Source organism: Peromyscus californicus, unplaced genomic scaffold, assembly GCF_007827085.1.
Source record: "Peromyscus californicus insignis strain IS unplaced genomic scaffold, ASM782708v3 Scaffold_4__1_contigs__length_199733344, whole genome shotgun sequence".
In the NCBI taxonomy this organism is placed as follows: Eukaryota; Metazoa; Chordata; class Mammalia; order Rodentia; family Cricetidae; genus Peromyscus; species Peromyscus californicus.
In genome coordinates, this window is record NW_026294562.1 from 159,551,795 (window position 1) to 159,575,151 (window position 23,357).

A 23,357-nucleotide genomic window follows, 5' to 3' on the forward strand; every position below is an offset into this window, starting at 1 on the left:
GAAACATTTAAGTGAGGGAGTCCATTTACAGTTTCAGAGGTTCAGTCCATTATGATCATGGTGAGGAGCATGGCGGCATGCGGGCAGATGTGGTGCTGGAGAAGTAGCTGAGAGTCCTATATCTTGCTGGCAACAGGAAGTCAACTGAGACACTGGGTGGTATCCTGAGCATAGAAAACCTCAAAGCCCACTGCTGTGGAATACTCCTCTTCTACACTGTAAAGATTTGTCACTAGAATTGATTTAGTAAAATGCTGATTGACCAGTAGCCAGGCAGGGTGACCAAGCTAAGAATTCTGGGAAGAGGAAGGGTGGAGGCAGGAATCACCAGCCAGATACAGAGGAAGCAAAATGAGAGGAGTCACCAGCCAGATGTAGAGGAAGCAAGATGAGAATGTCATACTGAGAAAAGGTACCAAGCCACGTGGCTAAACATAGATAAGAATTATGGATTAAAATGTAAGTGTAAGAGCTAGATAGTAATAAGCCTGAGCTACTGGTCGAGCATTTATAATTAATATGAGCCTCTGTGTGGTAATTTGGGAAGCAGCTCCTGGGTATTTGGGAGTTTCTGGTGGGACAGAAACTTCCACCTACAGCCCACCCTGACACACTTCCTCCAACAAGACCATACCCACCCATCTTAATAGTGCCACTCCCTAAGAAACTATGGGGGCCAGTCACATTCAAACTACCACACCCACACAGACTCATGGTGAATGCTGAGAGTAGGGATGCTCTCCTGCAGTCCCAGTGCTTTGGAGGTGGCAGTAAAAGATCGAAGTTCCAGCTCATTCTTGGATAGACAGAGCTCAAGGCCAGCCTGGAAGTCCGGCACGGAAACACACATTTTTAATCCTGGGAGGTGGAGGCAGGTAGATTTCTGTGGGTTATAGGTCGGCCTGGTCTACCGAGTGAGTCCCAGGGTTACAAGAAGACTCTATCTTAAAAAAAAAAAAAAAAAAGACCAGCCTGGGTTACTGAAACTCTGTGTTTATATATATTAATAAGGGGCTGGAGAGAAGGCTCAGCAGCTAAGAAGACTTGCTGCTTTTTCAGAGAACCTATCTGGTTCCCAGCATCCACATTGTTTGACTCATAATTACCTGTTACTCCAGTTCCAAGGGATCTGACAACCCCTTCTGCCCTTCCAGGGTACTGCACACATTTGGTCCACATGCAGACAAGTAGGCACATGCGCACACACACCAACAGAAGTAAATTTTTTTTAATGTAAAAATAGCGTTGTTGATATGGTTCATAGGGTAAAGGCACCTGGATTTGACCCCTGGGACTCACAGAGTGAAGGCGAGAACTTCTTCCCACTACTTGCCTTTGACCTCCATAAGCACTCTGCGACATGAGTACACCCACACATGTGCGCACACACACACAAATAATAATAATAAAATTAAAGTGTAAAAAAATAAAAATGAAATGAAAACCTCATGCAGAGATTTAATCCCTATTATGAATTAGTAAGAGGTCAGGCCAGAAGCCGGGCATGATGGAGCATGCCATGGTGGCACATGCCTTTAATCCCAGCATAAGTGACAGAGGCACCTGATCTCTAGAGATCAAGGCCGGACTGGCTCAAGGACAGCCGGGGCGACAAGGCTGAATGGTCTCCAAACAAAATGAAAATACCAAGTCAGAGCCAAGTGGGGCTTTGGAAAGGTGGTTTGACTGGGAGGGCTCTGCTCCCCTGAGCACTTGAGTGCATGTGTGGGTTACAGTGCATCTGCTGCAAACCCCATTCTGACTCAGGCTCATGCCTGCACCTGCTCTCTACGTGATGCCCTCTGCCCTGCCACGGCCCAGCAGGAAGACCTGTCCCACATGTGAGCACATGCCGATGCCATGTTCTTAGGCTTCTCACGCTCCAGGAATGTGAGTTAAATAAACCTGTAATCTCTCGAGTCACCCAGCATTTGGTTACTGCAACAGAATTAGACTGAGACCTTCTAGCTGTTCCCAAGGACGTGCAGTTTTCTTCTTGTGGGATTTTGCTATTCTCTTCCCTCCCTGTCACAAACATACTTGGGTCTGAAAGGGGAAGCAGGAAGGACAGAGACAGGGCCAGCTCTTCAGTGAACTCAAACAGCACATGACAATTTACCAGCACAGTGTTTGTTACAGTAGAGTTTGCTGACATGATGCTTCACATATATTTTTAATTATATACATGGGTGTTTTGCCTACATGTGTGTCTATACATCACATGCATTCTTGGTGCCTGTGGAGGTCAGAAGAGGGTATCAGATGGATCTCTGGGGAAACAGAGTTACAAATGGTTGGGAGCTACCATGTGGGTGCTGGGAATTGACCCTCAATTCTCTGGAAAAGCAGCCAGTTCTCTTAACCCCTAAACCATCTCTCCACCCCCTACTTGTTGATTCTTGTTTCTTTGGGTGGGTTTTTTTTTGGGGGGGTGCGGTTCCAGACAGAGTTTCTCTGTGTAGTTTTGGTGCTGTCTTGGATCTCGTTCTGTAGACCAGGCTGGCCTCGAACTCACTGAGATCCTTCTGGCTCTGCCTCTGACTGCTGGGATTAAAGGCGTGCGCCACCACTGCAAGGTATTATTATATTGTTAAGACGGGCTTCACACCCATAATCCTCCCACGTTCCACATCCATCCTACTGACCTCTGCTCTATCCCATGTCTGGCCACCAAAACCAAACCAACAGAATTTCATGCCTAAAGTATCAAACTCATTTTTAGACGGTCTGAGCCTCACCCATGTCTTATCCTGGTGGAAACAATGTTACCACTGGAGGATGTCTTTCTCTAGGATTGAATGTCACTAGGAGATGGCTGCTTTAGGGACAGATTGAGACACAGTTGGCTGGAGGCTGGAGCGTTTGTGGCTGTGGAAAGAGAACAAAGACTCGGCTGTCTCCCTCGGACCGCCTAAGTTCTGATGTGGAACTCGAAGGATCTGAGAAGTCTATCCAAGTCAATCTGAAGTACAGTTAACACAAGTGAAAGGAATATAGCACTTTATTTGTCAACTGATTGCTTGAGTTTTTATATATATATATATATATATATATATATATATATATATATATATATATATATATATAGTTGCTGCTATTATGCTGGGATTAAAGGCGTGTGCCGCCTCCACTGCCGCCGCCGCCGCCGCCGCCACCGCCACCTGGCTTGAGTTATATTTTTATGCATATGGGTACTTGGCCTACAAGTATGCCTATGCATTGTGTGTGTGCCTGGTGTCCTAGGAGGCCAGAAGAGGGCATTAGGACTCCTGGAACTGGAGTTACAGACAGTTGTGAGTTGCTAGGTGGGTGCTGGGAATCGTAACCGATTCTCTGGAAGAGCAGCCCATGCTTTGCTGAACTGCCACCTCTCTAGCCCTTGTGTTACAGTTTTTAAACAGTCAGATGTAGTCTAAGGTCTTTACCTCTGCTGCATAACACAGCGACAGCCTGTGTCAAACTGAACACCGAGAAGAGATGCCATCTTGCTGTACTTGTTCACACAGATGTTCAGTGACAAAAGAATCTGCAAGCTGCCTTATGGTGATATTTTATTTGTACTGAAATATGATTTTATTTGTATGTTAATAAATAAAGTTGCGCCGGGCAGTGGTGGCGCACGCCTTTAATCCCAGCACTCGGGAGGCAGAGGCAGGCGGATCTCTGTGAGTTTGAGGCCAGCCTGGGCTACAGAGTAAGTCCCAGGAAAGGCGCAAAGCTTCACAGAGAAACCCTGTCTCGAAAAACCAAAAATAAATAAATAAATAAAGTTGCCTGGGGGTCAGAGCTAATAGCAAGCCATAGCAGAAGTCTGGCAGTGGTAGCACACACCCTTAATCCAGATCACATGACAGGCAGATCTCTGTGTGTTCAAGGATACCACCAGCATGGAGACACACACCTTTAATCTCAATACCAACCATAGAAGACCTGGAGGTCTGTATAGATGGACAGTGATGAGGAGGTCATGTGGTTGGGTTTACAACCAATGAGAAGGCAGAATAGAAAGTCAATAAAAAGGACAAACACGCCGGGCGGTGGTGGCGCATGCCTTTAATCCCAGCACTCGGGAGGCAGAGGCAGGTGGATCTCTGTGAGTTCGAGGCCAGCCTGGGCTACCAAGTGAGTCCCAGGAAAGGCGCAAAGCTACACAAAGAAACCCTGTCTCGAAAAACAAAAAAACAAAAAACAAAAAACAAAACAAAAAAAAAAAGGACAAACACACAGGAAATAGGTCTCTTGCTAAGGAGGACAGCAGTGGCAGTGAAGGGTAAGGTTTTTAGCTCTTAGCTTTTGCTCTGACCTCTTGGGCTTTTAACTTTGCAATTGGCTCTGTGTTTCTTACTTAACAAGATGGTTACATCTACACTGCCTTCTGCCTGCCCTGCCCCTGGAAGGGTCAGAAGCTTACCTGGCAATGCCTCCCCCCTTCTCCTTGCTTGTAGCCACTCAGCTTGAAAGTACAGTCCCCTGACCCAGAACATGGCTAGAGAATGTTGTAGCCGGTTTCCATCACTCGAGCATACCCTTGTTTACAACACGTTCTGAGATTCCAGGAAACCAAATAACATACCTTTTTTAAAAATTTAAAAATATTTATTTTATGTTTAATTATGTGTATATGTGTAGGTTTGTGTGGAATTCATGTTCATGTTCATGCAGTTGCTCACAAAAGGCCAAAAGAGGACACCAGATTCCCTAGAGCCCCAGGCAGTTCCCGGCCTTCACATGTGAGTGTTGTAGCAAGAGCGTAGTAAGCCTTAACTCATGAGTCATCTCTCCAACACAAAATTTGCCTTTTTTTTTTCTTTTTAAGACCTATTTATTTTTATGTGTATGGGTGTCTTGCCTGCATGTATGCATGTGTACCATGTGCATGTCTGGTGATTGTGGAGGCCAGAAGAGTGCATCAGATCCCCTGAGACTGGAATTACAGATGGTGTGACTTGAACCTGGGTCCTCTGGAAGAGCAACCAGCATTCCTAACCAGCTCTCTCATCTCCAAATTTGTCATTTTTGATACTTTGAATCTCCTAAGACAAATTTGATGGGAGTGTGTTGCTAAAATAGTTTGATTACTCTATTGTTCTATTTGATAATAATTATGTCTATTAACATAATTTACTATTTGTGTTTTAAATAACTCAAGTCACTATCAGAACACACAATCAAGATGCTTTTTTTTTCCAAGACATGGTTTCTCTGTGTAGCTTTGGTGCCTGTCCTGGATCTCACTCTGTAGACCAGGTTGGCCTCAAACTCACAGAGAGACACCTGGCTCTGTCTCCTGAGAGCTGGGATTAAAGGCGTGCGCCACCACCGCCTGGCTTTTTTTTTTTTTTTTTTTTTTTTTTTGGTTTTTTGTTTTTTTGAGACAGGGTTTCTCTGTGTAGTTTTGGTGCCTGTCCTAGATCTCGCTCTATAGACCAGGCTGGCCTCGAACTCACAGAGATCCGCCTGACTCTGTCTCCCGAGTGCTAGGATTAAAGGCATGTGCCACCACCGTCCAGCAAGATTTTTTTTTTTTTGAGACATAGTCTCAAAAAAGAATAGCCCAGCCGGGCGGTGGTGGTGCACCCCTTGAATCCCAGCACTCGGGAGGCAAAGGCAGGTGGATCTCTGTGAGTTTGAGGCCAGCCTGGGCTACAGAGTGAGTTCCAGGACAGGCTCCAAAGCTACACAGAGAAACCCTGTCTTAAAAACAGTAAGAGCACAAAGAGTAGTGTCTTTGTCACTGTAAGCAACCATTATCCAACCCACTGGAGGCCCACATAGAAAAGCAAGCGCTAGAGTTTGCAAGCTAAGCATTTCACAGAAGTCCATGTGGTGAAGGTTAGCTCCCCCAGGAGCCTTTTTTTTAGAACTAGTGGAGTCTGTAGGAGGTAAGGCCCAGTGGGGAGGATTTGAGGTCATTGGAGACATGTCTTTCAAGAGGATGGTGGAGCCGGGTGGTGGTGGTGCACATCTTTAATCCCAGCACTCAGGAGGCAGAGGCGGGCGGATCTTTGTGAGTTTGAGGCCAGCCTGGGCTACAGAGTGAGCTCCAGGACAGCCTGGACAGGGCTACACAGAGAAGCCCTATCTCAAAACAGACAAAGCAAGAGGATGGTGGTACCCTGGCCCCATCTTCTTTCTCTCATTTCCTTCTTGGCCATGAAGTGACTGGTATTGCTCCACCATCCACTTCTACTTGATGAGGTGCCTTGCCAGAGACCCAGAGTAAAGGGACCAATCAGTCATTGGCTAAGATCTCTGAACTCAGGAGCCAAATCAAATGTCTTCATAAGTTGATTTTCTCAGGTATTTTATGTGACATTTGTGTTGTGCTTTGGAGATTTTTTTTTTAAATCAATGAATGAGTTTGGCTATGACATTTTCTTACACATATACACGGAGGTACACATTTTGGTTTTGTTTCGATTCAGGGTCTCATAGGTCTGTAGGTGGGCTGGCCTTGAATTTGAGAGTCTTTTCCCTCAGCCTCCAGGGCTAGGTTCACAAGCATGGTATGTGCTGTGTGACACTTTCCTCAAGAGACCTAAGAGGTAAAGAAAAGGTCACGTCTGGAAAAGTCAAAACTGGAGATTCTTTTTTTTGTTTCCAGAGCTGAGGACCGAACCCAGGGCCTTGCGCTTGCTAGGCAAGCACTCTACCACTGAGCTAAATCCCCAGCCTAAAACTGGAGATTCTTGAAGGTCCCTGTACAGCTTTAGAAAAGTGAACACCTGCTGAGGGCAGGGCGGACAGCTGGGCTGCAGAGGGGAGAGTCCTGAGGACTGGGAGCCACCCGTGGGCTTTGGGTAGGCAACTCGGGCTGGGGTGGGCTTCTCCCGCTGGAGTGGGCTTCTCCTGCTGGGGTGGGCTTCTCCCGCTGGAGTGGGCTTCTCCCGCTGGAGTGGGCTTCTTCTGCTGGAGTGGGCTTCTCCCGCTGGAGTGGGCTTCTCTCGCTGGAGTGGGCTTCTCCCGCTGGAGTGGGCTTCTCTTACTAGGGTGAGCTTCTCTCGCTGGAGTGGGCTTCTCCTGCTGGAGTGGGCTTCTCTCACTAGGGTGGGCTTCTCCCACTGGAGTGGGCTTCTCTCGCTGGAGTGGGCTTCTCTCGCTGGAGTGGGCTTCTCCCGCTGGGGTGAGCTTCTCCCGCTGGAGTGGGCTTCTCCCGCTGGGGTGAGCTTCTCCCGCTGGGGTGAGCTTCTCCCGCTGGGGTGGGCTTCTCCCGCTGGGGTGGGCTTCTCCCGCTGGGATGGGCTTCTCCCGCTGGAGTGGGCTTCTCCCGCTGGGGTGGGCTTCTCAGGCTGGGGTGGGCTTCTCCCGCTGGAGTGGGCTTCTCCCGCTGGGGTGAGCTTCTCCTGCTGGGGTGGGCTTCTCTTGCTGGGGTGGGCTTCTCAGGCTGGGGTGGGCTTCTCCCGCTGGGGTGGGCTTCTCCCGCTGGGGTGAGCTTCTCCCGCTGGGGTGGGCTTCTCTTGCTGGGGTGGGCTTCTCCTGCTGGGGTGAGCTTCTCCTGCTGGGGTGGGCTTCTCCCGCTGGGGTGGGCTTCTCCCGCTGGGGTGGGCTTCTCTTGCTGGGGTGGGCTTCTCCTGCTGGGGTGAGCTTCTCCTGCTGGGGTGAGCTTCTCCTGCTGGGGTGAGCTTCTCCGGCTGGGGTGGGCTTCTCCCGCTGGAGTGGGCTTCTCCCACTGGGGTGGGCTTCTCCCGCTGGGGTGGGCTTCTCCTGCAGGGGTGGGCTTCTCCCGCTGGGGTGAGCTTCTCCAGTTGAGGTGGGCTCCTCCAGCTAAGGTGGGCTTTACAGAGATGTAGCTGCTTTTCTGAGTCACCCACGCTCCTGTCACTAACCCTGATAACAACTCACAGGTCCACCAACTTGAACTTTGGCGTAACTACTACTTTAAAATGTTGTGACTTCCACTTTCTGGGTAAGTAGAAGTGTGTGCTGTGTCTCCCTAGAAAAAGTCCCTTTCACTAGCACCTCATATTCTCTTTCCCTTCTTCTCTTCCCCTCCTCCTGCTCTGCTTCTCCACCTCCCCCATCCCCACCCCCCTGCCAATCAGGGTAAGACATCCATTTTCTCCTGTCTTCAGATTCCAGAGCTCCTGGTTCTCAGAACAGACTTGTTCTAAGTAGGTTTGCCTGTCAACTTGACGCAGACTAGTCATCTCAAAGGAAAGGCTCAGATGAGAGGTGTTGCCTAGATCAGATTAGCCTATGGGTATGGTATGTCTGTAGGGAGCTGACTATTAACAGATGTGCAGGAGGGCCCAGCCCATGGTAGGCAACACCATCCCTAGAAAAGTGGTCCTGTGTAAAAAGGTAGCTAAGTAAACATGAACCTGAGAAGAAGCTAGCAGGCAGCATTTCTTCCCAGTTCCTTCCAGGTTCCTGCCCTGACTTCCCTCAGTGATGGATTGTGATCTGAAATGCAAGTCAAATGTGGTGGTTTGAAAGAAAATGGCCCCCAAAGGGAGTGGCACTGTGGGGAGGTGTGGCCTTGTTGGAGGAAGTGTGTCACTGTGGGGGTGGGCTTTGAGGTCTTTTGCTCAAGCTTCCCTCAGTGTGACAGTCAGTCAACTTCCTGCAAGGCAAGCTGTAGGACTCTCAGCTCCAGCACCACATCTGCCTGCACACCGTCATGCTCCCTGTCATGATGATAGTGGACTGAACCTCTGAAACTGTAAGGGAGCCACCCCAGTTAAATGTTTTCTTTATAAGAGTTGCTGTGGTCATGGTGTCTCTTCACAGCAATAGTAATCCTAAGACACCAAATAAACCCTTTCCTCCTCTATGTTACTTTCAGTCAAAGTGTTTTATCACAGAAACTAGAACAATATTCAGCCCCGGTTCCCACTCCCACACTTCCCCATCCTGAGCCCTGAAACATCAGGATAAATTAGACCATATGCTTTACTGGCTCTCCAGCTTTACAGACAGCAGATGGTGGGATTCCTTGGCCTCTATAATCGCGTGAGCCAATTCCTATCTAAACCTCTTCTTATAAATCTATATATATCCTATTGATGTGTTTCTCCCGAGAGCTATCACTAATACACAAATATGCTCTGGCCTTCCCTGTCCAGGTAGCAGTGGTGTATTGGAGCAGAACTCGCTCTCTGGGGATTGTGCCTTAGGAGTGAGGACCTCCTTAGACTGTGCGCATTCGGTGCTTTGTACCACACTCACCCACCCTCTTCCTGCCCTAGTCCCGTGCTGACAAAGCATACAGACACAGGAGCAAATACAAATCCTTTCCAGGTCAAGTGTGCCCTGGTTTCTGACATTTCATTACAAAGGGGTTGGCCGTCCACATTCCTCTGCCTTGAGCTGTCACCAGATGCAGGAATCACTGCATTCTAAAGTGTGCAAGCCTGTAACCCCTGTTTCCCATGCTATCCCTCTCATACAGCAACCTTGTGGTAGCCTAACATGTACCCCTTGAAATTTTTCAGGGGTTCTTTCTCCCCCTCCCCACCCCACCAAAAAAAAAAAAAAAAAAAAAACCAAACCCTGAATGATCAGGTAAAGTGTGCATAACTGTAATTCTATTGCTCGGAAGGCTGAGGCAGGGGGATCTCAAGTTCTGGGACAACCTGAACTACATACTGAAATCTGGTCTCAAAAACTAAAGATAGGAGGCTGGGAATGGTGGTGCATGCCCTTAGTCCCCACACTCTGGAGGCACAGGCAGGTGGATTTCACCCATCTTGGTCTACATAGTGAGCTCCAGGACAGCCAGGGCTACATAGAGAAATTTTAGCTCATGGAAAAAAAAAAACTAGAAAAAACAGAAACACAAAGAAAAAACTAGAAGGCTGGAGAGATGGCTCAGCAATCAAGAGCACTCACCTCAGGTCAAGAGGACCTGGGCCTCAGTTCCTAGCACGAACACTGGGCAGCTCAGAACCTCCTGGAACTGCAGCTCCAGGGGACCCAGTGTCCTCTTCTGGCCTCTGCAGACATGCACACAGTGGTACCCATTAACATAAATACACACACAAATAAAAAAAAAAGTGATAACTTGAAAAAAATCTAATGTCCAACCAATTTGTCCTTTAGAGTTTCACTAGTGAAGTTCTCCAGTGAATGAGCATACTACAAACACAGAGCCCCCAGTGAGTTATTCAGGATCTTGCTCTCACGTGTTCCAATTTGGTCACCAGACTTGGAGAAAAGTTTTCGACATTGAAGATTTTCTCTAAGAAAAGCAAACAAAAGATACTACCAGCAGCCAGACGATATCTTCTTGTTACATGACTATCATTCCAGCCAAGCCTTTTGTTTGTACACTGTGTTGATATATATTGTTGTGATTGGTTTAATAAAGAGCTGAACAGCCAATAGTTAGGGGGGAGGGATAGGCGGGACTTCCGAGCAGAGAAAGGAAGTAGGAGGAGATAATCGAGGTTCGGGGAGACATGGAGGGAAACAGACGTACAGAATGAAAGAAGGTAAAAAGCCACACAGTAAAACGTGGATTAATAGAAATGGGTTATAGGACAGGCATCTCCTTCCGTTGCATATGTCCTGGACCTCTGGGTCACACAAAGCAAATAAAAGTAACTGGAGAATGGAAAAGACTTTCACACTATGCCCTTGGAAATACATCTTCAATTACCAGTGGAAATTAATAGTGATTGTCCATGTGGCACACACTCTAATCCCAGCTACTCAGGTGGGCAGAAGGTTCAAACCTGAGGCCAGCCCCCCGCCAAAAAAAGACTATTGAGATGACTCAGCAGCTACCAGCATTTGCTTTTCGATTCTTTTTTTCTTTGTTTTTCAAGAGAGTGTTTCTCTGTGTAACCCTGGCTGTCCTGAAACTCAAGAGATCCTCCTGCCTCTGCCTCCCAAGTGCTGGGAATAAAGGCGTGTGCCACCACCCAGCTTTGCTTTTCATAAAAAGAACTGGAGTTGAGTTCCCAGTACCTGCCTCAGGCAGTTGACTATGTCCTGTAATTCCAGCTCCAGGAGATCCAGCACCCTCTCTGGCCTCTTTGGGCACCTGTGTACATGTTCAGGTACATACACAAAAACACACATGCACATAAATAAAAGTAAGTCTTGAAAAGGTAAAGGAGCTGGTGATGTAAGCATAGTATACATATTATCTAGAGAATGATAAACAGAAACAGCAGAAAGAGTTAAGCATACTTTGCCTCTGTGGGAGCACAGCTGGGGAGGCTGGGAATGACTGCCATGTGTTATGATTGCTTCTACACGATGTGATGGTTTAATTTCATGTATGTATTAGCAGTATTTCTATTTGGAAGAAAAATGACGGCAAGTTTCTTTTTCCTTGTGTTGCATTGTTTCATTCTGGAATCTTCCAATTAAGCTTTTGGCTAAACACGTAAATATGATAATGATAATTATTCAGGAATTGAGAGGTTTGTGAAAACACTGTGTGCCATTAGAGTAATCAAGCTAAGCTCTCACACATCTTGGCTTTTCAGGATAATTACACCACACTGGAGGCCCAGACGGGGTGAATGAGAAAGCCATGGGTGTCTGCCACATAGGAACAAGAAAACACCACACAGAATTACTCAATTGGCAATTGAAATTTGCAGTTAACATAGCACACAACAAGAAAGGAATTAGAATGCTTGGACTTGGGGGCAAAACATTTATTTTCAAAAACCAAACGTACAACAGAAGAAATATCCCACACAACTTACCTTAATCCTTGAGTTAAGACACAAACTTTAAAGTTGGAACTAGTTCCTTTTACATAGTCTATTTTTTTTAAGACTTAAAACAATTTTAGATGTATGTGTATGAGTGTTTTGCCTGCATGTACGTCTATTTGCACATACATGCCTAGTGCCTGAGGTCAGAAGAGGGCATCAGATCCCCTGAAACTGGAGTTACAGGATGTTAATAGCCATCACCTGGGTGCTGGAAACTGAAGCTGGGTCCTCTGCAAAAACAAGTGCTCTTAACTGCCGAGCCACCTTTCCAGCCAGTCACCCACCCAAATTTTACTTTTTCATTTTAGGTAGTCTCACTGTGTAGCCCAGGCTAGCAAAGGCCTCAGATTTTCTGCCTCCAAAAGCAGATTACAGGCATGCAGCACCATCTGCAGCCACCCCCTGCTCAGTTCAACTCCCAACTGAACTTCTGTTGTAATAACTATTTCCTCTGTGGGAAGAGAAAGGGCTTAGAAGAGTCCCAAAGCTAACCAAACGTGAATCTTAGGAAGCTCCTGAAATTTACATGATTCAGGAAGCTTGGAGAGTAAGGCCTTTCCCCAAAGTTCGACCAACATCCAATAATTGCTGAGGGGAGAGTGTTCTGAATAGCTCAAGTAGGGAGCTCCAGGGATGCAGCTTTTGAAACGGCTTGTTTCCATGATGTTGGGGCCTGTTTCCCTTTGAGTACGCCAAATGAACATTTGCTCACCAGCTAGACTTGGGTGCAGACCCTCCCTGGTATGATTGGCTTTTGTTCATCTCCCCTGGAAAAGTCGCACAACAGCTCGCATCTTAGTTGACTAGGAGAGGAAAAGACTTGCCCTCTCTGGGGAAAAAAATTAACTCCAGTCACCTTAGTTCTGTATCTAGCATAAGATGTAAAGGAAGGCCAGACAGTGGTGGCACACGCCTTTAGTCCCAGCACTTGGGAGGCAGAGGCAGGTGGATCTCTGTGAGTTCAAGGCCAGCCTGGTCTACGAGTGAGTTCTAGGACAGTCAGAACTACACAGAAAACCCCTATCTTGAAAAATAAACAAACAAAAGACGTAAAGGAAGAAAATGCAACTTATAATTGCAATATTAAAATTGACAATGACTTTACATGTATTTATTATGTGTTAATAAATTACAGCATTAAACATTCAACAAAGGCAAAAAGATACAGGTTTTCGGGAGGAAAGAAATTAGACTGTTCTTTTTGTTGTTGTTTGGGTTTTTTGTTTGTTTTTTGTTTTTTTCTTTTGTTTTTTGTCTTCAAGATAGGGTTTCTCTGTGTAGCTTTGCGCCTTTCCTGGAACTCACTCTATAGGCCAGGCTGGCCTTGAACTCACAGAGATCCTCCTGGCTCTGCCTCCTGAGTGCTGGGATCAAAGGCATGTGACACCCCTGCTTGGCTGTTGTTTGTTTTTTCTTAAGACATCAGTGTCTCATGCTGGACGGTGGTGGTGCACGCCTTTAATCCCAGCACTCGTGAGGCAGAGCCAGGAAGCTCTCTGTGAGTTCGAGGCCAGCCTGGTCTACAGAGTGAGATCCAGGACAGGCACCAAAACTACACAGAGAAACCCTGTCTCAGATAAAAAAAAAAAAAAAGACAGCAGTGTCTCACTTTGTAGCCCAGGCCTGGAACTCACAATTCTGCCTCAGCCCTCCTAAGTGCTAGAACTACAGTTGTGCAACACCATGTCTAGCTAAATTTAAATAGCTAACTGCACATTCTAGAACCGAAAAAGACTATACTTACTGTGATGACTAGCTGATTAAGATCAGGACAAGAGGGGCTGGAGAGATGGCTTAACAGTTAAGAGCACTGGCTGCTCTTCCAGAGGACCTGGGCTCGATCGCCAGCACCCACATAGTGGCTCACAACAGTCTCTAATTCCAATCCCCAGGGATCTAACACCTTCTTCTGGCCTCCACAGGCACTGCACACACTTGATACACACTTGTTCTGCAGGCCAAACACCCATATACATCAATTAAAAGGAAAAGAAAATATTTTTTTAAATATCAGTACCAGAAAAAAAAATTGAAACCAAGGGTTTAGGGATTAGATCAGTGGTACTTACCTGGCATGCACATCTAAGGCCCCAGGTTCAATGCCCAGCACCACACACACATACATACATACATACATACATACATACATACAAACACACATACAAACAGAAATATATGCTGTGTGGACATCCATGCTTTTAATGCCAGTGCTCAGGAAGCCTAGGCAGGTGGATCCCTTTGAGTACAAGCCCAGCAAGGTCTACACAGCAAATTCCAGAACAGTCAGGGATACACAGGGAGACCGTGTAGCAAGACAACAACAAAAGATTTTGTGTGTTTCCTAGTTAGAGTCACCATTGCTGTGATAAAACACTATGACCAAAAAGCAACTTGGGAAGGAAAGGGTTTATTTCACTTACACTTCTAGGTAACAGGGAAGTCAGGACAGGAACCTGGAGGCAGGAGCTGATGCAGAGGCCATGGAGGGGTTCTGCTTACTAAGAGATTCATGGCTTCCCTCAGCTTGCTTTCTTATAGCACCCAGGACCACCAGCCCAGGGATGGCTCCACCCACAGTGGGCTGAGCCCTTCCCCATCAGTCACTAATTAAGAAAATGTCCTACAGGAAGATCATATGGAAGTATTTTCTCAACTGAGGCTCCCTCCTTTCACATGACTCTAACATCTGACTAGTTGACACAAACTAGTCATCACAGTGTGAATGCATGCCGCTCCCCATATACAAACATTGAGACAAAGGAAAGTAGAAAAGAGGGAACAAAACAGAAGAAGAAGAAGAAGAAGAAGAAGAAGAGGAGGAGGAAGAAGAAGAAGAAGAAGAAGAAGAAGAGGAAGAAGAAGAAGAAGAAGAAGAAGAAGAAGAAGAAGAAGAAGAAGAGGAAGAAGAAGAGGAAGAAGAAGAAGAAGAAGAAGAAGAAGAAGAAGAAGAAGAAGAAGAAGAAGAGGAAGAAGAAGAAGAAAACAAAAAAAGGAGAAGGAGGAGGAGCCTATACGTGAAGAGATTCCAAGTCAGGACCAGAACTTATCTATCAACTTGAATAAAAATACAAAAGTTGGGTTCAGGCCATGACTTGGTAAACTGCTTGCCACGAAAGCATGAGGACCTGAGTTCAATTCCCAGGACCCACACCAAAAAGGAAAATTGGGTAAATCCCTATAATCCCAGTACTGGGGAGGTGGATACAGGAACAGATGCATGGGATTGCTGGCCAGCAAGTTTAGCTAAACCAGTAAATTCCAGGTTGCAATGAGAGACCCTGTTGCTGTGGGATGTTCTCTATGCTGTGAATGTGTTGTTCTGATTGGTTAATAAATAAAATGCTGATTGGCCAGGCAGGAAGTATAGGTGGGACAAGCAGAGAAGAGAATTCTGGGAACAGGAAGGCTGAGTCAGGGACATGCTGCCATCCACCGCCATGAGTACCAACATGTAAGATACTGGTAAGCCACGAGCCATGTGGCAAGGTATAGATTTATAGAAATGGGTTAATTAAGATATAAGAACAGTTAGCAAGAAGCCTGCCACGGCCATACAGTTTATAAGTAATATAAGTCTCTGTGTGTTTACTTGGTTGGGTCTGAGAGGCTGCAGGACTGGAGGGTGAGAGAGATTTGTCCTGACCATGGGCCAGGCAGGACTGGAGAAAAATTCTAGCTACACCCTGTCTCAAAAAATAAGGTAGAGAGCAACTTAAAAAGATACCCAGCTTTGACCTCTGGTCTCTACATACAGCACACATCCTCACATCCATGCATACGTACCTTCAAACACATGAACACATACATGAAAAACACAAAGCTTAATTATGTTATTACAACCTAACAAATAAAGGGTATGCAACACCTAACATTGCCATAAGAAAGCTGTTATAGCCCTATCATCATAAGCAAAGCTGACTTCACAAAAGGATCATGAAGACCATCCATAATGATGAACTATGAACTGCAAAGCACAACGTAGAATTAACGAGATTAATTGCTGAGTACCTAGATAAGAATCCCTGTTCTCAAGACTGGATACTGTATTGGCCAGTTTTTGCTCTTATGTTGTTTTGGTTTTAAGATGGGGTCACATGTAGCATAGCCTGGGTTCAAACTCACTATGTGGCTGAGGCTGGCCTTGAACTCTTGATCTGCCTGACTCTGCCACTAAATACTGGGTTATAGGCATGTCACCATACCCCATCATTCTGTTGCTGTAATAAAATACCTGAATCTAGGTACTTTAAAAGCAAACGGGGATTTGTTTAGCTCACTGTTGAAGACTGCAAATCCAAGATCAGCTATTCATTTGATTGTGAGAGATGCCACCCCCCCCAACTGAGTCACACATGATGGCATCATAGCATGTAGTATGTTGAAGAGGAAGAAATATGGTGAGACAGGAAGCCAGACAGCAGCAGGTAGAGAGGTCAGCCTTAACATCTTGCTCTTAAAAGAACTTATTTCTCAAGACTAGCACTCATCCCCCCAGGGGTGAAGCCACCAATAACCTGAGAACTTGCTGATAAGCCCCATCGCCCAGCTCTTGGGAGGCAGAGGCAGGCAGAGCTCTGTGAGTTCAAGGCCAGCCTGGTCTACAGCTTTAGGACAGCCAGAGTCAGAGAGTGAGAGCCAGATGGCAAGATGGCTTGAGTGGGTAAGAGCTATCTGCTGCCAAGCTGGATGGCCTGAGTTGATTCCCAGGATCCACATGGTGAAGGAGAGAACTGATTTCCTCCAGCAAGTTGTTCTTCTCACTGTACTTGGGTGCAATGGCACATGTGTGCATCTACACACACACACACACACACACACACACACACACACACACACACACAACCACTTCTCAATATTGCCCCAGTGGGGACTCAATTTTACATGAATTATTAGGAGACCCAGTAAAACTATAGCAGACACAAACCACAGGACACTGGTCACCCTAGGAAACATGGATAACGGCAGTTTTTTGTGGGGAGAAGGGAGAGGTAGATGCAGTAATGAAAAAGTTGTCAAACTGGCAATTAAATGCACTATGTGATTAGGGCAGGGGGTACAGCTCTGTATTGGAGCACTTACCTAATATGCATGAGGCCCTGAGTTCCAGCACCAGCCAGCACCATGGAAGAAAAACCAAGGCAGGTGGCAGGGGTGTGGTGTGTGTGTGTGGTGTGTGTGTGCTAGAAGCCGGGAGATGTAAATTTGAGTACGGTGTATCATCAGTTTATAGGAACTGCCAATGGGAAAGATGTGCTCACTATGAAGCATGAGAGGGCAACTCTGGTCTGAGACCTGCAATGGGAAGCAAAGCCAAGCACAAGCTTTGCACACACACGCTGGTGCTGACTGTACTGAAGCTTTGCACACACATGCTGGTGCTGACTGTACTGAAGCAGGGACCCTTGAAGCTATTGTGCGCCAATCACACCACAGCTCATTACCCTCTCCTGCTTCTCCCACTTGAACACCCAGATAATCACCGTGCACTCTCAGCTCACCAGACATCCTGCTTGCTGCTCTGAGCTCTGCTTTCATCCCAGTTGTTCATTCTGGCAGCAAAAATCTACAGAGCAGCTGTCCTGGGCCAGTTGCCACACTTGGCTGCGATGACGCGAGCAGTGACCAAAACCAACATCCTTTCCTCAGAATATTTGCATTTTAGCCGAGGACGTAGACACACATCTATGATTAGACATAGTAGGAGAGATAAGTGCTATGGGGGAGGGGGCAGGCTAAGTAGGGGTGCAAAGTGAGGTCCATGACAGTATTGTAAACAAATCATCTCTTAGGGCTTTGAGCGGAGTGTAATGAATTGTGAAAGCTCTGTGCACGGAGTTGTGTAATGAGAAGCTAAATCATCTAAATCATCTATGTCCTTATAGGAAGTGTGGTTGACTGTTAGTTAACATGTAATCTGTGGAGAGTATTGAGGAGAGGAGGGATGTTATCTGACTTGATTTGCATAAGAGTCCACCATCTCTTGCTATTTGAACATGATGCCCCGGCTGCTGTGCTAAGAAAAACCTAGGAAGAGTAAGAGAAGTAGAGAAGTCTTAGGAGGTTACTGCCAATAATTCTGGCCAGAGTAATTGAGGCTTCTTGTAGAGCTGTACGAATGGAGATGATCCAGCCTCAGCAGACAAGATTTACAGTTAGAACAGATGTGGGGGTGAAGGAGAAGTCAATCCAGGGTTAGGGTTTTGGTAGCTAAGTAAATGGTCCCGGTTCCTAGTTACCTCAGAGAACAAGCTAGAGGGACGAATTTTGAGTAAAACCGAGCACGGCTTCAGCTTTGGACACAGAGTCTTAAGATGCTAATTTGGCACCCAAACGGAGAGCCGATCGTTGTTAAGAAACTGGAGTTGACATAAATAATCAAAGCTGCAGAGACACGCTTGGGACTTGTTAGTGTCCAGTGGCATCTTGAAAGCTACGAGCCCGGATCAAGCCGTCTGGAAAGCGTTGGACCCAGCAGGAAGGGAGAACGAGTTTTGGGGACAGTCCCAGCGCATCCTGGAGCAGCAGCCTTGGGGGTGTGAAACTCGGTAGGCGATGAGGGCTGTTCTGGCATGACAGTGAGAGCTCCGTGACCCGCGGATGACCGGCAGCTGGCCATGGGCTAGGCGGCCACCGCTTACAAAGACACTGGGCTCGTGACAAAGTACAGCCCGCCTAGAAATGGCGGAGGCCGCAGCCAGCGTCACCAGGCGGGATGAGAGCTCGCCACACGGCGTCTAGGTGCCGTGAAAAAAAAAAACTTTCGCTCCTCCGAAACTGCCTCCGAAGCGAAAGCCAGAGAGCAGCCAGCTCAACGGGACTTCGAGCCGCCGCGGAAAAAGCCCCCCGGGAGCCGTCTGGGGCTCGCCGAGTCTCGCGAGAGGGGACGCGGCCTCGCCCTCCCAGCATGCTCCGCGCCGCCGCCGCTGCCGCCGCCGCCGCCGCCGCGCCGCGGTTTGAGGGCGGGAGGCTGGGGGAGGGTAGCGGAGCCGGCGCGGCCGCCATGTTGGTTCTGAGGCGGCTGCTGTGAGGTGCCGATTGAGCGAGCGGGCGGGCGGGCGTGTGGAGCGGCGAGCGCAGCGCGGGATCTGCCTGAGTGAGTGCGAGCGACGGCGGCGACGCCATGAGCGGGGGCACTCCTTACATCGGCAGCAAGATCAGCCTCATCTCCAAGGCGGAGATCCGCTACGAGGGCATCCTCTACACCATCGACACCGAGAACTCCACCGTAGCCCTCGCCAAAGGTACGGCGGGGCGGGCCTCGGGGTTGGGGGGCGCGGGCCGGGCGCCCCGCGGCCTGCGCGCTCTTCTCCCTCTGCGAGCCTCAGGGGAGGCCGCTCCTGGCCCCCAGAGCAACGAGGGCCCGGGCGCGGCCCCTCCCGGTCCCCCGGCTGCTTCCTTCCCCGGAGCTCCGCGCCGTCCATCCGGGGAACCCCGGGAACGAGTGCGCGGCGCCCGGAGCGGGGCGGTCCTGAGGTCCCGGGAACCCGCCGGAGAACACACCCAGGTTCGTGGCTTCCAAGACCGAAATTCGGTCTTTCAGTCTTTTGAACCGCCGAACAAAGCCGGAGGAGTCCAAGAATTTTTCCGCCTACCTTGAGTTGAAAGCGATGTGTTGATTCCCCGGCACCCTTTTCCCCCCCTTTCTCAGCGTTCTTCATCTCGGTTGGTTGCGATGGTGCTCGAGTGAAGTACCAAGTAATGTGCTCAAAACTTTGGGTTTGCGCCGCAGACGTGTGATCGCGGAAGGCCATTGGTACGGTCGAGCCGATCGCATCCGGTTTGTCTCCTCCGTGATTGTTACCTGTTAAATTCTTGTGCAACTATCTCTTTAGGGTACACGTTAAAATGCTTGCTTGCTTGCTGGCCCCACGGGCCTCTTTTCTGGAACCTTGGTAGAAAGGAAAGTTCAAGTTTGATGATCCGGGACTCTTGTGCCCAATTCAGATCGAGTATTATGGGGCGCTCACCGGCTCTGCTGTACGTGTTCCACGGGGAGAGGGAGTTGTGTTAATGAAAGGGGACCACCCCTACCCGATAGCCTTTAGCGTCCGGACGATCTGGGTTGTGTTTCGATTCACACGTGCTGGGCCTTTGCCAAGAAAGCGGAAAGAAAATAAACTTGAACGTCTGATCTAGGAGGAAGTCCTACGACGATTTGTAATACTCGGGGGAAGTATTTTCCCACCATGAGAACTGTGTCCACTAGGGTAGAAGGTCTGGGGATAGGAAGGTTCTGAATCTCAGATCGTGTCAAATCATTAGCTGAATGGGAGAGTCGTTCCACAGCACAAACAAGTTTTAATGACCCGTTTTTGAGATGTTTTGGTAGACCCTTTAAACAGTATTTGTTTTGAGACAAATCGACCTAGGTAAGAAAATTTTTTATGTTGTTGAACCATACCTGATAGAAATTAGGGGTTCGGTCCGATTGGCAAGAGCTCTGCCAAGTGGGAGATCTGGATTCCCTCCTCAATACCACGAAAACAACGCTAAAAAGGTACACTATAGAGGAGTAGGGTGATATTTTCCACAATTGCATTGTAGTGATACTTGTGTAACTTATGGCAGTTTACTTTTAAAACATTCTTGAATCAGACACTTAAAAAGTCTGTTTTCAGAAAAGCAGTATGAAGTCTGGTGCTGTGACACTTGGCTGTAGTCCCAGCTATTCCAAAGGTTTTGTGAACTAAGGAACTTTGGGCCTGCTTAAGCAGTACAGGCAGGTCATCTTAAAAAGCAGATAAATACAGGTATCTCAGTTGATAGAGTGTTTGCTTATCATGCATAAAACCCTGGGTTCAGCCGGCCAGTGGTGGTGCACGCCTTTAATCCCAGCACTCGGGAGACAGAGGCAGGTGGATCTTTGTGTGTGAGGCCTGCCTGGGCTACAGAGTGAGTTCCAGGAAAGGCGCAAAGCTACACAGAGAAACCCTATCTGGAAAAACCAAAATAAATAAAGTTCAGTCCCCAGTGAGAAAAGCTGGGTGTAGTGGGTGGTGGGTGAAGCACGCCTATAATTCCACTAGGGAGGTGGAGGCAGGAGCTCAGACATTCAAGATTTGCCTGGTGTACAGGAAACCCTCTCAGAAAAGACAGCTGGAAAGCCAAGGAACACCCCAGAGCTTCCTCTTTGCCTTGTGGTGTGCTGTCACACATTGCCTGTTAAAGAGCCTGCTTTCATCTTTTTAGACACTCAGTACACTTGAGGATATATGATTCTCTTTAGTAATTAGGACCTGACCAATGGTGTGAAGCTGGGCATGGTGGCACAGGTTTTTGTCCCAGCATTAAGAGTTAGTGGCAGGTGGATTTGAGTTCCAGGCCTGCCTGGTCTATTTAGGGAGTTCTAGGCCAACAGAACTACATAGTGAGACCCTGCCTCAAAAACAAACGAGAAAGCTTGACCTAGATGCTTTGTTATCTGCTTCTTACTGATGGAGATTTTGCTTCATAGGATCGGTTTTAATGATTTTATTCAAGTGTGGGAAAAGCTCTCAAGTTCTTGGTGCTCTCACCAAGTGATCTAGACACTGGTTGAGAACAGTATTTCTCGTTAAGGTGGTTTTGTAGAGATTTGGGAGTTTGTTTATTTGAGTCTCATGTAGTTGGGCTGGCTTCAGACTGGATATATGTAGTCAAGGGTGACTTTGAAGTATTGATCTGCCAGCTTCCACTCTGAACACCTAGTCCTCTAGCCACCACCTAGGTGCTGGGATTGATTATAAGGGATAGTAACTTTTGTTTTGTTTCATTTTTTGAGACAGATTTTCTCTGTGTAGTTTTGGTGGCTGCCCTGGATCTCGATCTGTAGACCAGGCTGGTCTCGAATTCACAGAGATCCGCCTGGCTCTTGCCTCCCGAGTGCTGGGATTAAAGGCGCCACCACCGCCCGGTGGGATAGTAACTTTTATTATTTTTATTTATTTATATGTGTGTGGTCTGTGTGGTGATAAGCACTTGTGAGTACAGACTGACAGAAGCCACAGGTGTCAGATCCATTAGCCCCATCCTGAGCTGGAATTACAGGCAGTTGGGACCCACCTGTCAGGTGCTGGGAATCTAACTCAGGTCCTCTGGTGGAAGAGCAGTATACACTCTTTTTAATGGGTGAGCCAAAAAGCTTTTGAGATTTCTTTTTCCTATTTCCTCTGGGTTGGTCTGTTGGTCATTTGGTTTACCTGAGGAAATCCAGAAGTCTATGTAACTCAGACTGGCCTTGAAGTGTAAGTGATTCTTTGGCCTCTACTCACCAAGTATTGGTACTGCAGGTGTAAGCCCCCATGCCCAGCCCTTTTGGGTTTTTTGACATAGGGTTCTTACTGTGTGGCCTACTCTGGCCTTAAACATGAAATGCTACTGCTTCCATCTATAATTCCAGGATTATAGACTTGAGCCATCACAGTCTATTTTTTTTTTTTTTTTTTTTGGTTTTTCGAGACAGGGTTTCTCTGTGTAGCTTTGCGCCTTTCCTGGAACTCACTCTGTAGCCCAGGCTGGCCTTGAACTCACAGAGATCCGCCTGGCTCTGCCTCCCGAGTGCTGGGATTAAAGGCGTGCGCCACCACCGCCCGGCAACAAAAAATTTTATTAGGATAAAATATTAGGCATTTTACCAGTTTGTAATAAATTCTGATTATTTAATTTATAACATTGTTATTTAATCTATATATTGATATATGATTTTTCCTTAATGTCCAGTACTTAACACCTCCATTTTCAAAATGAGAAGTTGGGAGCTGGGGGGTAACTAAAGCCTGTGAGATGGCTGACACCCTGAATTTAGTTCTTAGGACTCGTCATGGAAGGAGAGAGCCAACACCAGCAGATTGTCCTCCAACCTCCACACGTACACACAACATAAATTTATTTTTTTATTTTATTTTATTTATTTATTTATTTATTTATTTTTTTGAGACAGGGTTTCCCTGTGTAGCTTTGCGCCTTTCCTGGAACTCATTCTGTAGACCAGGCTGGCCTTGAACTCACAGAGATCTGCCTGCCTCTGCCTCCTGATGATGGGATTAAAGGTGTGTGCCACCACACTCTACTTTGTTGTTGTTTCAAGACAGGGTTTCTCCATGTTGTTTTGGTGCCTGTCCTGTATCTCACTCTGTAGACCAGGCTGGCCTTGAATTCACAGAGATCCTCCTGCCTCTGCTTCTCAGTGCTGGGATTAAAGGTGTGTGCCAATGCTGCCCGGCTGAGGGAAATTTTTATATAAATGAAGAAATTCTTGTATGTTTAGTTAGCTATCCCTGGGGAATCATTCAGGACGCCATTGCAGAAGGAAGAGACAGAAAAAGAATGGCAAGTCAGTAGTTTTTAGATGAGTTGCCCTTAAACTTTCAAGGGATTTGGGTCATATACAAAGGTGGTAAACTGTTAGCAGTCTTTCATCATCTGGGGGTCTTGTCCACTGTCTTAGTTTACCCTTCTTGATTGTTCATGGCCCACATAGTCATAAACCACCGTCCAATGGAGTGAGCAGGAGCATTGGAAGTGCCAATGAGGCACCCACCTCGTTGGCCTGTTTTGAGATAGGGTCTTTCTGTGGGGCCTGGCTGACCGGACACTTGACACTGGCCTCAGATTCATGAGCTCTCCTGCCTCTGCCTCACTGGTGCTGAGATTAACGGTGTGCACCATCATGCCTGGCCACAACTTGATGGTGGAAAACAACTA

At 47.3% G+C, this 23,357-nt stretch overlaps 1 protein-coding gene and 1 long non-coding RNA gene across 6 annotated transcripts in view; one reads left to right on the forward strand and one right to left on the reverse strand.

The window, feature by feature from the left end:
• The window catches only part of LOC128124629 (uncharacterized), a 101,319-nt gene extending 80,859 nt beyond the window's left edge, over positions 1-20,460 (reverse strand). The window contains exon 1 of the long non-coding RNA XR_008222913.1: positions 19,268-20,460. This is a non-coding gene — a long non-coding RNA (uncharacterized LOC128124629). The remainder of the gene's footprint in view (positions 1-19,267) is intronic.
• Lsm14a (LSM14A mRNA processing body assembly factor) overlaps positions 18,615-23,357 on the forward strand; it is a 41,383-nt gene continuing 36,640 nt past the window's right edge. Inside the window, exon 1 of one of the 5 annotated variants that reach the window (XM_052761131.1) lies at positions 18,615-18,916. In XM_052761131.1, coding sequence (XP_052617091.1) covers positions 18,796-18,916 — 121 coding nt within the window. In that variant the 5' untranslated portion in view covers positions 18,615-18,795. The remainder of the gene's footprint in view (positions 18,917-23,357) is intronic. The other 4 variants (XM_052761130.1, XM_052761129.1, XM_052761128.1 and 1 more) reach the window with 4 other exon arrangements.